We start from the raw sequence: 13,155 nt of genomic DNA, 5'->3' as shown, positions 1-13,155 counted from the left end.
GTGGTGTAGATTCTGACCCCATAAATCTGCTGCACAAAATGAAAACCTCCGCTTTGATGTGAGGTCTATACATGTCAGCACTTTCATGCGCACTCTTTCGATAAGAACCTTTCATCTAGTCTTCTGGCGCAGATCGCACAAGTCAACCTGTCCAATCATGGAGACAGAACGAGGAGTAATGGATAAGCCCAGGTCTACAGCATGATTCTCTAATCACAGCCTCCATCCTGGAAGGGTCAGGAACCCTCCGATCACAGATAACAAAAAGCAAAGTCACCCTTCAGGATGATGGGAAGAGAAATGCGAATAACACCTGAATGCAAACGACAGATCTAGTTAATTTTTTTGCACTGACAATGCTCAAGGAAATGGAATTTTTTTTAAAGCTTGATCGGCTGAACAATTAGTCGTACTATGATGATCAAGCTTGAATCTGCATGAACAGAAAGTGTTCCATTTCTGTAACAGCAGGTCTGACAGTAGTTCATATTCCATAGGTCGTATTAAACTGCTGTATTACAAATCATTTTTATTAATGCTCTTGTTCTTCAACATTTCTACAGTAATATTTACATTAACTGGCATCACCACAGAAGAGGTGCCACTCTTCGATCAAAAAGTATTTAGTGAAAACATCTGTATGGAGATTTGCAGTTATGGAATAAGTCTTCCCAGGTAGGTTTTCCCATATGAGAAGTCTTAATACTTTTTGGTTTCTCTATCGCACTTTTTTCTATATACAAAGAGCCAAAATTTCTAACTGGATTGAGGGCCGTAGCCCAAATGTTGGCATATACCAAACATTAGAGTAAAATGAAAGTTTTCATATTTAAAATATAAAAAAGAAAACATGAATTACTCTGTAATCTGTTTAACTGATGCTTAACTTATTTTCATTGGTCAAGTTTGGTGAAAGTTCTTGTATAATGAGAATTTATTGTACAGTGGAATTGTTCAGCTATTCAGGGACCTCTAATGAGATACATGAAGCTGGAACTTTTTTTTTTTATCCTAAGTTTTTTCAAATGGCATATTTTCCTTCCCCCCCCCCCCCCCCCCCCATCTTTTCATATATTGCATGGTTTGCCAAATCAAAGGTCACGACAGGCCCCAGCTTGGAAATCTCTGCTCTATAAAGTGATGTTTTTCTGCCTAATTAGAGCTTGGTGATGGAACAACTGTTTATAGCTACTATAATATAACTAAGAACAACATTTTTCATTCACAATCCACAACATTAACTATAAACTGATTAATTTAAAAAATAGATATTTTTGGTAAATTGCCATAGAATATGACGAGTAAAACACTTCAGGATTGTTCTATATTTAGTTAAATCAATTAAGTCTGCGGAAGACTCAGTTGTTTTCTTTGATAATCCATAATTAACTTTGCTATTGGTTAGCATAGCATGTCTAATGGGTTTATTTTATTGAAACATGTGCTCATAATTTAAATGTTCAAACTCTTTATTTAGACACTTTTGAGGGATGCTGATGCACTCGGTAGATTTAGTTTGTTTTGCATCTAATTGCGTTAGTAGCAAGATAATAAAAGTTAGATTCATTTAATCAATCTTTATTTTTTAAACACAATTCGGTATAAACACATTTCCAAAAGTTTGGGGAAAATTTGGTTTTCTTTTTACCGGCACAAGTGGAAAAATGAATCCATGGCAAAGAGCACAGAGGGCCGGAAACATAAAATGCATAAAATGCTGTCAAATTCTAAGGGCAAAAAGTGAACTGGGTGGGATTTAAGTCAGGAGATGTAAAACACACTGAACATATGCAAGGGGAACCTGTTTGTCTCATGACAGACATGCTGGAGGTTAAAAGAAGATGCTGTAGCAAAATCATACTGGTCTTTACAGATTCTTTCTGTCCAGTGTGGCATTACTTTTCCATCAGATGTTTGTTCATGGCTCCTGGATATATGCAGATTGACCCACATCTGTTTCAAACGAAGGCATTTCTTTTGTTCCATTTTCTCGTAAATTGTGTGTTCTGAATAATTCGGAGTATTTTCATTTTCTTTAATTAAGCCTAATAATGTAAATGACTAGATTTCACAAAATCATGCTCTTTTCCCTTACAAATCATATGATTTGCAATCAAGCAAGTCAAGGATATTCAGTCTTCTAATGCACAAATGTACACACTCTCATGAGCTCAAATCGAAGTTGTTTACGAATACTCTTTTCTAATCGTGAAACTCCTGCCACACGGACACGAGACATGTCAAAATGCTCAGCACAGTAAAGAGACCTAAATGCTGTGTTAAATGCATTAACGTCACATGACATCATTAACCCTGTCCACTCAAAAAAAAAACAAAAAAACCCTACGAACACAGATGTGTGACGTATCAAAACACTCGTCTTACTAAGGAGGAATCCTCCTCTTTTTTTTTTTTTTTATCTAAACGAATACACTGGACCTAACCTAGACCTGAACCCTAGCCAAATGTGGTAAATAATCATGTATAATTTTTGAGATTTTTATGTAGCCCTGTAAGAAAGTATATAATAATTAATGTGCTTTGCAAAGTCAAAATATATTTCCTTATTACAAACTATGCAAGTTTCTTTATTGCTGTTTAACAATGAATAAAACTAAGAATGTGCTTGACTGTCAGTGCAAAATAAAATACTTACTTCCTGCATTTTTTTTGGCCAGCTCAATATCGACCAAAAACGGCAAAACAAAACAGCCAGTTTTCTTTTCATTTTCATAGCTGCTTGTGCTTGCTGCATATTTGTTTAGTGAAGCTTATCCTTTTGAGAGTCCAATAAAACCATATTAGTTGAACCAAGCATATGAATGAAAGCTATTCTTTTCCCACAGAGCACATCTCTCTGCTAAAGGATTCTGTGCCACGGAAAGCTTCTGATTCAGGATCGCAGTCTGAGACGGGAACTCAGGCCAATCCTCTGGCATTTTACCTACGAGAGGAAACCGACAGATTTTTTGGAGCCGTTGCACAGTGAGAATACTCAATAACTCCATTTTGAAGCATACTTTAGAAAAAACCATACCATCTTTTGCAAACTGGATGAAGTATTTTGTGAGCATCTCCTGAAATGCTTTGTCTGTAGAGGTCATGGTCCCGAGTGCCATCTCTAGGCCACCAAAAAATGCCAAGCCATCCATCATGTGGAAGGAGAAGCGGCTCGGATAAGGGAGCCACGTGGATGAATTAGCTGCTTTGGATGGAGTGTAGGTCACCAGATAGCGGTACACAGGGCTCTTCAAGGCCTCTGTAAATACACAAAAATGTATGAATGATGACAGTTCGACTCAGACTCTCATGACCTGATTGATGTGATTATGTAGGTGTTTTATCAGACTGACTATGCTTTTGAGTGCATCATATTTGCAGTCTAAAACACTTAATATATGAACAGCACGATTTCTTTATTTAAAGTTTTATTGACACTTTTCTGGCCCAGAAATTATCTGGGTTGCCAGAACAAAATTTTAAATTTTTTTTTACACCAAAAAAGATTAGTTTGGGAACAGGGTCAACAAGACATGTGATGCACACGGATGTACTGCGAATACTGCAAATCAGAAATGCGTGCACACCAGTGGTGGACGAAGTGCACAAACCATGTAATTGAGTTAAAGTAAAGGAAAATATTACTCCAATAAAAGTAAAAGTCCTCCCTTTAAGCTTTCACTTGTACCAAAATGTACTTAAGTATCCAAAGTAAAAATGTACTTAAGTATTCTTAAGTATTTAAGGCTATTGGCTATAATGTTCCTATTATCATTTTTGTCACAAAACTCTTTGCTTAATCAACTCGGTTTATATACAAAGACTCTAATGTTACTCTTATCACAACAAACTTTTAATAGAATAATATCAACTAGTCAAACACTGATCAGTCCAACACATCTATTAAAATGATCATGAGCCCAAAACCTTCTCAATTCTCAAATAAGTTTTTCGAGTCAAGTAGATGCCAATATATATAATATATTCAACTTTAAAATGTAGTAAAGTAAAAGTCTCCCCAAATGGAAATACCTCAGTAAAGTACAGATACGCAAAAAAGCTGCTTAAGTACAGTAACGAATTACATTTACTTTCTTACTTTCCACCACTGGTGCACACCATAGTGAATTTGTGTGCTTGTTGCTCAGTCATGGTATATTAAAAAGAGAGTTCAAACTAAGTGATTTGCAAGATGTGAAGTCTGGAACGCAGTTTGCTTTGTATCATAAACCAATACTAAAATATATATTTATATAATTTTTAGAATGTACAACACAATAAGAGAAGAAGAGAAGTGTTTTTTTTTGGTTTGGTTTATATGAACCTGCAGCTTGCTTGGCCAGGTGGTTGCTCGGGCAGCTGGCTCTTATATCTGACACTAAAGTGGTGTAGAGTCTTTCAGGACAGCGATCATTGGTTGGGCATGGCGCAGAACTGTTGTACAGTCTTTGGGCCTGGGATAGCACCTGATTTCCAAATGGCCTTAACATCTCTATATAGAGTAACAACGAGAGAGGGAACACATAGATTATGAGGGAAATATTTAAAAACCTTTAAGCTTTAGGTATGTAAGCAATTGAACAAACTAGGATACCTGAGAGAAACCACTGGTAGTCACTCCATGTCCAGGTGGATATGTTTTTCATTGGTGGACTGAAAGGAGTTAAGAAGAAAGAGAACCATCAATACATTTATTGCCATGATATTGGGATCCAGATTGCAAGGAGGTTACCAAACATGTACCTGTAGTCGGTTTCTTGCTCTGCTGTTCCAACCACGAATGGAACATCATTGTAAAATTCACTTTTCTCCCAAGCTTTAAATGAATGAGTGGGGAGAACATGACCATCTAAAACTGCCACTGGACCATATAAAGTCTCTATAATAGGGATGTCTGTCAGTCCATCTTTTGCCCAAGATGGGTATTGTTCCCATGGAATGGCCTGGGTAGACAAAAAGAAAATCTTTTAAATTCTTTACACATCGCTCGTGAGTCCGTAGCACACAACACACACATAACACATTGGAACACTGTTCCTGCTTGAATCAAGCCCAATCTAGGTAATCAATAGCTGCACAAGCTTATTAATGATCCGAGCTGTTTTGAGGTCAGAAACTTCTCTCAATGTTATTAAATTCAGCAAAACCCACTTCAAAACTTGAGGTTGGATCCAAGGTTCTGAAATCGAATTAACTTAAACTAAAATAATTGATTTTCAACTGCCTATGGTGGTGATCCTGAAATGGATTACTGGTTTCAGGTGTACTGGAAGCTGAAACATAAAACAAACGATAGGAATGGGTTAGAATCAGGATGTGGTGTTTAGGTATGCGCATCTCACCTGGAGGATCTGAGTCATGTTAAGCTGTCGAAGGCAGGTGGCATCTTGGCAGCCTGTTTTCTTTAAGAATTCAAGGTTGCCTCGTTCGGCTGCGTTCAAAGAGGTGTTAGACACGAATGACGAGCTCATTCCAATTGCACGATGAAACAGACCCTTAGCTCGAGGCGAAATCATCAAAGCCCCTACTGATGTCCCGCCTTGTGAAAATAAAGACAAAATGGAAGCATAGCAGTGAGGTAAAAATTACGAGGGAACACAAGATGCCAAATGTGGTGAACATGATTTGTTAGGACACATTCCTGTGGGTTTACACCAGACACGTTCTTCAATAAACATCTATTTTTTAATGATTGTGAAACTCAATGCTGGATTGCACAACAACTTTCCTCTCAGGAAACTGTCTTTTCAAGTGGCTTAGAAGTGAGACAATCAGGCCAAACTTGTATCAGATGACAGAGACTTTCTAAAAAAAACAAGTTCTTTTAGAAACAGAAAGGTATCCAATAATGTGTCCTATTTTGTGAAATCATAGAAAACAATTAGCAGGACAGTGCTACATAATTTACAGTGCAGTCTGCAAATATGTTTAGGTTGTTGAATTCTCAATTCTGATTGGCCAGAAGGTGTTTATTATTATTATTATTATTATTATTTTACCACATTAACATTAAATCTTATTGGTCAGGGTGTGTGCATTATTTCTGTTTAACAGCAGAGCTCTGAAAGTAGTTACAGCTGTAATGTGAATGAGGTTAATATTAATGTGCTTGTGTAATTAATTTTTATTAATGTCTAATAGGTTGCTGTTTCTATGGAAACAGCATGAACACATATGGTGGACATAATCTAAGACTAACACTAAAAATATTTTAATATGTTTAAAATATACAATTTGTTTGCGTTTATTTAGGAGACAATTCAACATTTAGGGAAGAATTCTTGGTTACAGCCAAATTTTCCTCAGGAGAGACTTTGGGACAGAGGTGTTTATGCTTTCTGGTTTCTCTGTAAAATGTAACACTGTGTTTTTTGAGAGAGAGACAGGGAGAGAGAGAAAAAAAAGAGAGAGTGAGTGTGTGTGTGTGAGAGAGAGAGAGAGCGAGTAAGAGAGAGAGAGAGAGAGAGAGAGAGAGAGAGAGAGAGAGAGAGAGAGAGAGAGAGAGAGCGAGAGAGAGAGAGAGAGAGAGAATGCGGGAGGGTGGTCTGGTGAGGAAATGACTGTTTATTGCTTCTATAGCATACCACAATATTGGACAAGGCACACCGTTCGTTTACTTGATTAAACATACAAACACCCTGGATTAAATATTACTCCAGTAAAAGTAAAATAACTCTTTTGTCATTTAGTACATTCTACATTAGTAAAAGGTAGTGCTCGCTTTTAAATTTACTTTAGTATCTGAAGTAAAAGCAATCATCTATAAGAATTATTCCATACCTCTGTTCATTATACCCTTTTAAGGAGAGAATATTCTGTTATTACAGAACCTTACAAACTCTCACCAGAAGTTTGGGGTTACAGATGTGGTCTCACAACAGGTTCTCATTTAACGCAATTCACTTCAAAGTAGCATTGTGTGGCATGTTTTTACTGAGTAGAGTGGAGTTAAATGCAGTGGAGGACTGTAATTTGTTACTATACTTAAGTAGCTTTTTCTACTAAGAAACTTTTACTTTAACTTTACTACATTTCCAAGTCAAATACACTTTATTACCAAAAGTAGTGGGTCCCCTGGCCTTTCCTTCTATATGTGGTTCTTTTCCAAACTGTTACCACAAAGTTGGAGGCACTCAATTGTACAGGGCGTCTTTAGATGCACTATAATAAAATTGTGCATTCACTTGAACTTGGAAATCTGTTCCAGCATGGCAATGCCCCTGTGCACAAAGTGAGCTCCACGAAGATCATGTTTACATGCTTTGGAGAGGAAGATCTTGAGTGACCTGCTATAGAGCTCTAATCTCATCCCTACTGAACACCTTTAGAGTAACATTAGAGTCTTTTCATAAAAACTGATTTAAATAAACAAGATTCTTGTGACAAAAATTATAATAGGAACATTATAGCCATAATAAATCATAATACTTTGGAAACTTAAGTATATTTGAAGGCCAATACTTTTGTACTTTTTATATTATTGAAGTAATAATTTACCTAGTGTATCTCTACTCAAATACATGGTTTGCGTACTTCCTCTTTTGTGTTCCCCAAAAACTTTAAAGTCCAGATTCCTTGAAAATGTACTGTAAAGATTTACTGTACATCACTAGAGGTAACAGGAACCAACTTTTGTTTGCGAGATCCACAACATTGATATATAACCTATGAATGTGGTTTCTTAACATAATTGTTGGCCTTATTACTGTTGTATAAAAAAAAAAAACACTTCAGTATGTGTGCTTACAGGCTAATATTCACCATCAAGGTGATAATGCACCATACCACAATTCACCTAATATGGACAAACAACATATAAGTGATTATGGCCAACATTCTAAAAATACAGAGCCAAAAACTGTTACTTATAAACTGCACAGTATGTAGTACGTGTCAAAAAGATGTATAGAGGAGGTTGTTTTGCTAGAAAACTATTTAGAATTCTGACCAAATATGGTGATTTTCTTTGGGTCTCCACCGAACACATGGATGTTTTTTTGAACCCATTGAAGAGCTTGAATCTGGTCCATGAAGCCGTAGTTGCCTGCATACAAACATATTATCCACATTAGTCTCTGTGTACCAAATCCCCCTGGTTATATAACAAGGAATAAACACTTCAAGGCTGTTAAAAAGCATCAGTCTATAAATATTGTAACTAGTTCTCCAAGAAGGTCTCAACAGTTTTAGACAAATCTAGATCTAATCAGACAGAAGCTTTAAAAAGATTTAAGGACTGACCTGAGGTATTAGTGGGAGAACCTTTTCTTAGTAACTCCAAAGCCATGAAGCCGAATGCATTAAGCCTGTAATTTAGGCTGACAAACACAGTTTGTGTTTGGTTCGCCAGCTTCTCTGTGGGCGAATAGCCATTCTCCTGCCCGCTCAGCATGTGCAAGTCTCCTCCATGGAGCCACACCATGACAGGCAGAGCACCATTAGGCACCAAGCTGGGTGTCCAGATGTTCAAGTGCAGGCAGTCTTCGTGACCCATCACATGCCCGTCTTCCCTGAGAGGTCGGACCTGGGCACACATGCTACGAAAATACGTGGCATTGTAAACACCATCCCAGCACTTTCCATTAGCTTTCAGGTCTGCTGGAGGACGCCAACGGTGTTCGCCGACCGGTGGCACGGCATACGGGATACCTTTGAAGGAGTATGCGCCGTCTTTCCATTGCCCGTGCAGCAAACCACAGTCTGTTAGCACCTCAGCATAACCATGAGGAGGAGTCTGAGCCACGTAAGCCAGGTATCCGGCGAGAGTGAGAAGGCAGAGAATGCCACAGCCGATCAAAAACATGCACCTGCGGGACACCTGCAGGAATGGGCTGACGTAGTAGCGGCGGACATATTGGATCTCATCTTCAGCTTCATCCTGAACGAGGTAGCGGTACTCGTTCCTTTCAGGGACCTCAAATGCGTCTTCGTTCATCTCTCTGAGCCACACAGGTTTACACAGTTCATATTAATATCTATACAGTTTAATATAGTTTTCATTTTTTCATTATCACCTTATTGTAAATAATATAAATAAAAATATAAATTTTATATAAATAATATAAATAAAAAAGGGGGAGTGGTGGCTCCAGCGGTTAAGGCGCTGGGTTGCCGATCGGAAGGTCTGGGGTTCAAGCCCCGGCATCGCCAAGCTGCCACTCTTGGGCCCTTGAGCAAGGCCCTTAACCCTCTATGCTCCGGGGGTCCCTTACAAGGGAAATATCAAGGTCCGTGACGTGGGGCCGCCTTCCCGGTGGGACGGTGCTGTGAGGATTGGGCAGCAGTCGAAGGCGGGGGCCTGCTTAGACTGCTGCCCCCGCGACCCGAATAGCAGATAAGCGGGAGAAAATGAATGAATGAATAAATAAAAAGTAAATATGAAAACAAACTTGTCAAGTTCAATAATCACCCTTTTAACACCGTTACAAATTGCCCATATTCTACTGTTGGTGATTCTAGCACCAGGGGCTGCAAAATTCCAGGAATGTTCAAGACTGGAAGCTTTCCATGGGAATTAACAGGAATATATGGGAAATTAACAGGAAATGTACAAAATTGCAGGTTAGCCAATAACAAGGAAATATGTAGTTGAAAAGGAAATCTTGCAGGATAATCTTGTTTAAAACAGCCAGATTTAATGCAATTTCATTAGAATTTCTACCCTGCACATGCATCAATCACATGCATACTTATTGAAACCACACCCCGCATACACTGTGTATTCCTCCATAACATATCAAAGATATTCTTGAATCCTGCACACAAAATGATGTTGAAAAATGTTGAGTATCCACGGAAATTACAAAAATATTACATAAACGTATGTTTGAAACTTCCTTGTGCTGTGTGTAGGCTATTGCGCAACAAATTTATACTAACAATTAAATCATTCAAAATTTAATTTTTTTAAACCTGTATTAGTTTGCATGCATGTCAGCTTATGACTAATTCAAATGTTTATATTTATATCTTTATATATGATACAGTTTATATACATTTCCCAAAATTTCTAATTAATTCTCATAAATTCACATAAAATCCTGGTAAATTTCCAACTTCGCATATTTCCCAAATTCCCCAGAAAGTTTCCAGAAAGTTTCCAGACATTTACCAGAACTTTTCTGCCCTGTTGCAACCCTGACTAAAACACAAACAATAACACCAAAAAAACACTGTTATCGGTGTAAAGACTGGGATAAAACCAGGCCAAACACAAACGCACCTCATTTATCAGGGACGATATGAATTACAGTGTATTGATTAAGTATTAATACAACTTCAATTCATAAAAAAAACAAAAAAACAAAAAAACAAACAAAAAAAAACTCTAAAGAATTTGTTCTGCTTTAACTATCTGCTATCAGAGGGCGAAATTAAATAAACAAGAACCTGAAGACCAAGGACATGACAGAACAAGTCTGGGACTTGCTGTGAAATAACAAAATCAAGCTGTTAACATTCTGCGGAGCAGCATTCGAACCATGATGCAAACAATGTAAAGAAGAATGCACAGCAATCAAAAGCTATTAAACAGGAAAGATGTTAGTCAGAGAAGCCAGCAAGATGTCAAGGGTAACTCTCAGTGATCCACAGCTCAGATAAGGGAAGTTGTTCACAAAACAATCATACTTTTGTATACTTCACAAAACTGTTTTTTTTTTCTTTTCTAGAAGAAGAATGACAAGCAAAAAAAAAAAAAAAGGATATGAAACTGAATATTGAGTTTGCTAAATCATGGTAAACATGTTGGTAAAAAAGAAAGGCAGTAAAATGCATGTAATTGAAGAAAAAAAAAAAAAACATAAATAAAAAAAACCCAATAATCACACCCTTCATTTTTACTGCTGCTCAAACTTGCGCAAACACGTCAGCACTGATTGTCAGAGCACAGCAAAAGTAACTATAATTTACATTTCCAGAAGAGAACGTGAGCAGAACTGCACAAATGTGAGAAATATTTTTCTAAATGTCAACACATGCAGTCCTTTTCTTTTTAGATTTTGTTTCCATTTTTGTATGTTCGCAGATAAAAGTATATGATGAAATTCCTAATAAATATACATCGTTCAGGAATAACATTATGACCACCTGCCTAATATTGTGATGGTTCCCCTTTAGCTGCCAATACAGTTCGAGAATTAACATCATTAACATCTTCAGCAATTTGAGTTACGGAAGATCGTCTTTTGGATCGGACCACACGGGCCACCCTTCGCTCCCCACGTGCATCAATAAACCTCGGCCGCCCATGATCCTGTCGCAGGTTCACCACTGTTCCTTCCTTGGACCACCTTTGGTAGATACTGTCCACTGCAGACCGAGAACAAGAGCTGCAGTTTCAGAGATGCTCTGACCCAGACGTCTAGCCATCAAAATATGGCCCTTTGTCAAACTTGCTTCTTATGCTTGCCCATTCTTTCTTTTTGCTTTTTAACACATCAACTTTAAGGACAAAATGTTCACTTGCTGCCTAATAAATCGTACCCACTAACAGGTGCCATGATTAAAAGATCATCAGTGTTATTTGATCATCAGTCATAATGATATAATGTCATAATGTTATGCCTGATCGGTGTATACTTGTTTTTTTCATTTCCCATTAAAGAATCCCTTCTTAATTTCCTGTACACTGACAGTGAGCGAAGGCCAGCCAGAGGTAACATATATGTATATATATATATATATATATATATATATATATATAAAATTTTTTTTTTTGTTGTTTTTTTTTAATTGACCATTTCAGATTCAGATGTCAGTAAGCTCAGCTGATAATTTATTGACATATTCGCAAACATCCAACAAATACAAAAAAACAACTAACATGTAACAAAACGTAATCGACAAACTCTAATTTTAGTACCTGGATGTTTTTGATTCTTTACACAAAGTAAGCCAGGTGAAAAAGTTTGTGTACCCTTGGAGAAGCTATATTCCATACAGACATACATAAAGTTGAACAAAAAAAGGAAGTGCTCAACCAAATAGCAGTGCGAAGCAAAGCAGGAAAAGGCACACACACAGACACACACACACACACACACACACAGACACAGACACACACACACAGACACACACACACACAGACACACACACACACACACACACACACACAAACGCACACAGTGAGAATGATGTGAATGATAATTATTAGTATAATGTATAAGGATTATAATGATATAGAATCATTATTATTGTTAAATCTGGGCATGTTTAGTAATGTGTAATATTTAAAGTCCAATCCTGATTTATAAATGTCCCTTTCTCTCTCTTTTTTTAAAAACCTCTCTGACTTTATACATAATAACCACATGTAATATTATCCTTTACTATTATAATAAAGAAACTTTCTATCACATGTACAGTTACAGGAATGTATCTGACACAAGGAAGAGACGAATACAAAAGCATACAAACAAACTCAAACAATTTCAATTTGAACAGTTAAATAACTATAAAATATATAATACACACTTCTAACATGTAGTACAATATACTGAAAAGAACCCTGATTAATAAATGTTATAAACTTACCCTTGCAGTGTGTACGCATTGGGTGAACGGTTTTTCTTGCTAAAGGCTGAGTAATAAAATGGTGTTCTTTTACAAGTAGTGGACTACATACGCTTTAGAAGCCCATTATTTCATATCCAAGTGTAGTGCACGTCTATAGACAGTACTAAGGGATTTAGGACCAAACCCAACCGAGTGTCCTGAAAGCAGAATCCCCGCCCATTGTCTTAAAGTAAAGATGGCTGATTTAGGGCAACTTGTTGCAAAACGTCCAGACAGCACTGTCTTTGAACCAGTTCACAGTTGTCTTTTTTTACGAGAATATTTTATTGCAATTTTCAGGGAAACCTGTATACTGCATTATTTCTTCAAGTAGTATGCAGCATAGCATCTAGTATAGAGTACTGTATGTGAGAATGCAGCAAAAAATTCAGTCACGTGACTAGACCTGGTAAATTCAGCACTTTTGTACAGTATGTTCCATAGACTTTATAACATAAAATATTAACTATATATTACTAATATTAGTATGAAGTTATATACACCTTCTTCTTCTTTCTTCTCCCATTAGGGGTCGCCACAGTGGACCAGCTGTCTCCAAGCCCCCCTGTCCTCTACATCTGCCTCTTTCAAACCAACTAC

At 37.2% G+C, this 13,155-nt stretch overlaps 1 protein-coding gene across 2 annotated transcripts; it reads right to left on the bottom strand.

Annotated features, from left to right (window-relative positions):
- Positions 1 to 387: 387 nt before the first annotated feature.
- Positions 388 to 12,681, bottom strand: LOC310732439 (para-nitrobenzyl esterase). Of its 2 annotated transcripts, XM_083553008.1 has the most exons (10): positions 12,535 to 12,681; positions 11,864 to 11,928; positions 8,242 to 8,939; positions 7,949 to 8,044; positions 5,343 to 5,539; positions 4,744 to 4,943; positions 4,595 to 4,653; positions 4,325 to 4,492; positions 3,038 to 3,259; positions 388 to 2,944 (listed from the first exon to the last, which is right to left on the bottom strand). In XM_083553008.1, the coding sequence occupies exons 3-10, from the start codon at positions 8,933 to 8,935 to the stop codon at positions 2,802 to 2,804; spliced, it is 1,779 nt and encodes a 592-aa protein (XP_083409134.1). In that variant the 5' UTR covers positions 8,936 to 8,939; positions 11,864 to 11,928; positions 12,535 to 12,681; the 3' UTR covers positions 388 to 2,801. The 2 variants fall into 2 exon arrangements, with proteins under 2 accessions (XP_083409134.1, XP_083409133.1); XM_083553007.1 differs by lacking the exon at positions 11,864 to 11,928 and having other exon boundaries at positions 12,535 to 12,675.
- Between the last annotated feature and the right edge of the window lie 474 nt (positions 12,682 to 13,155).

The sequence above is a fragment of the Silurus aristotelis genome, assembly GCF_946808225.1.
Source record: "Silurus aristotelis genome assembly, chromosome: 10".
Lineage (NCBI taxonomy): Eukaryota > Metazoa > Chordata > Actinopteri > Siluriformes > Siluridae > Silurus > Silurus aristotelis.
This window is presented reverse-complemented; position numbering and strand designations above follow the sequence as displayed.

Coding starts and splice junctions, on each gene's coding strand:
- LOC310732439 (XM_083553008.1), bottom strand. CDS start 8,935: ATGAACGAAGACGCATTTGAGGTCCCTGAAAGGAACGAGTACCGCTAC. Junction 5,540..7,948: donor AAAGAAAATCACCATATTTG/GTCAGAATTCTA, acceptor TATTTTCACAAG/GCGGGACATCAGTAGGGGCT. Junction 3,260..4,324: donor CCTGGCCAAGCAAGCTGCAG/GTTCATATAAAC, acceptor GTGTATTTACAG/AGGCCTTGAAGAGCCCTGTG.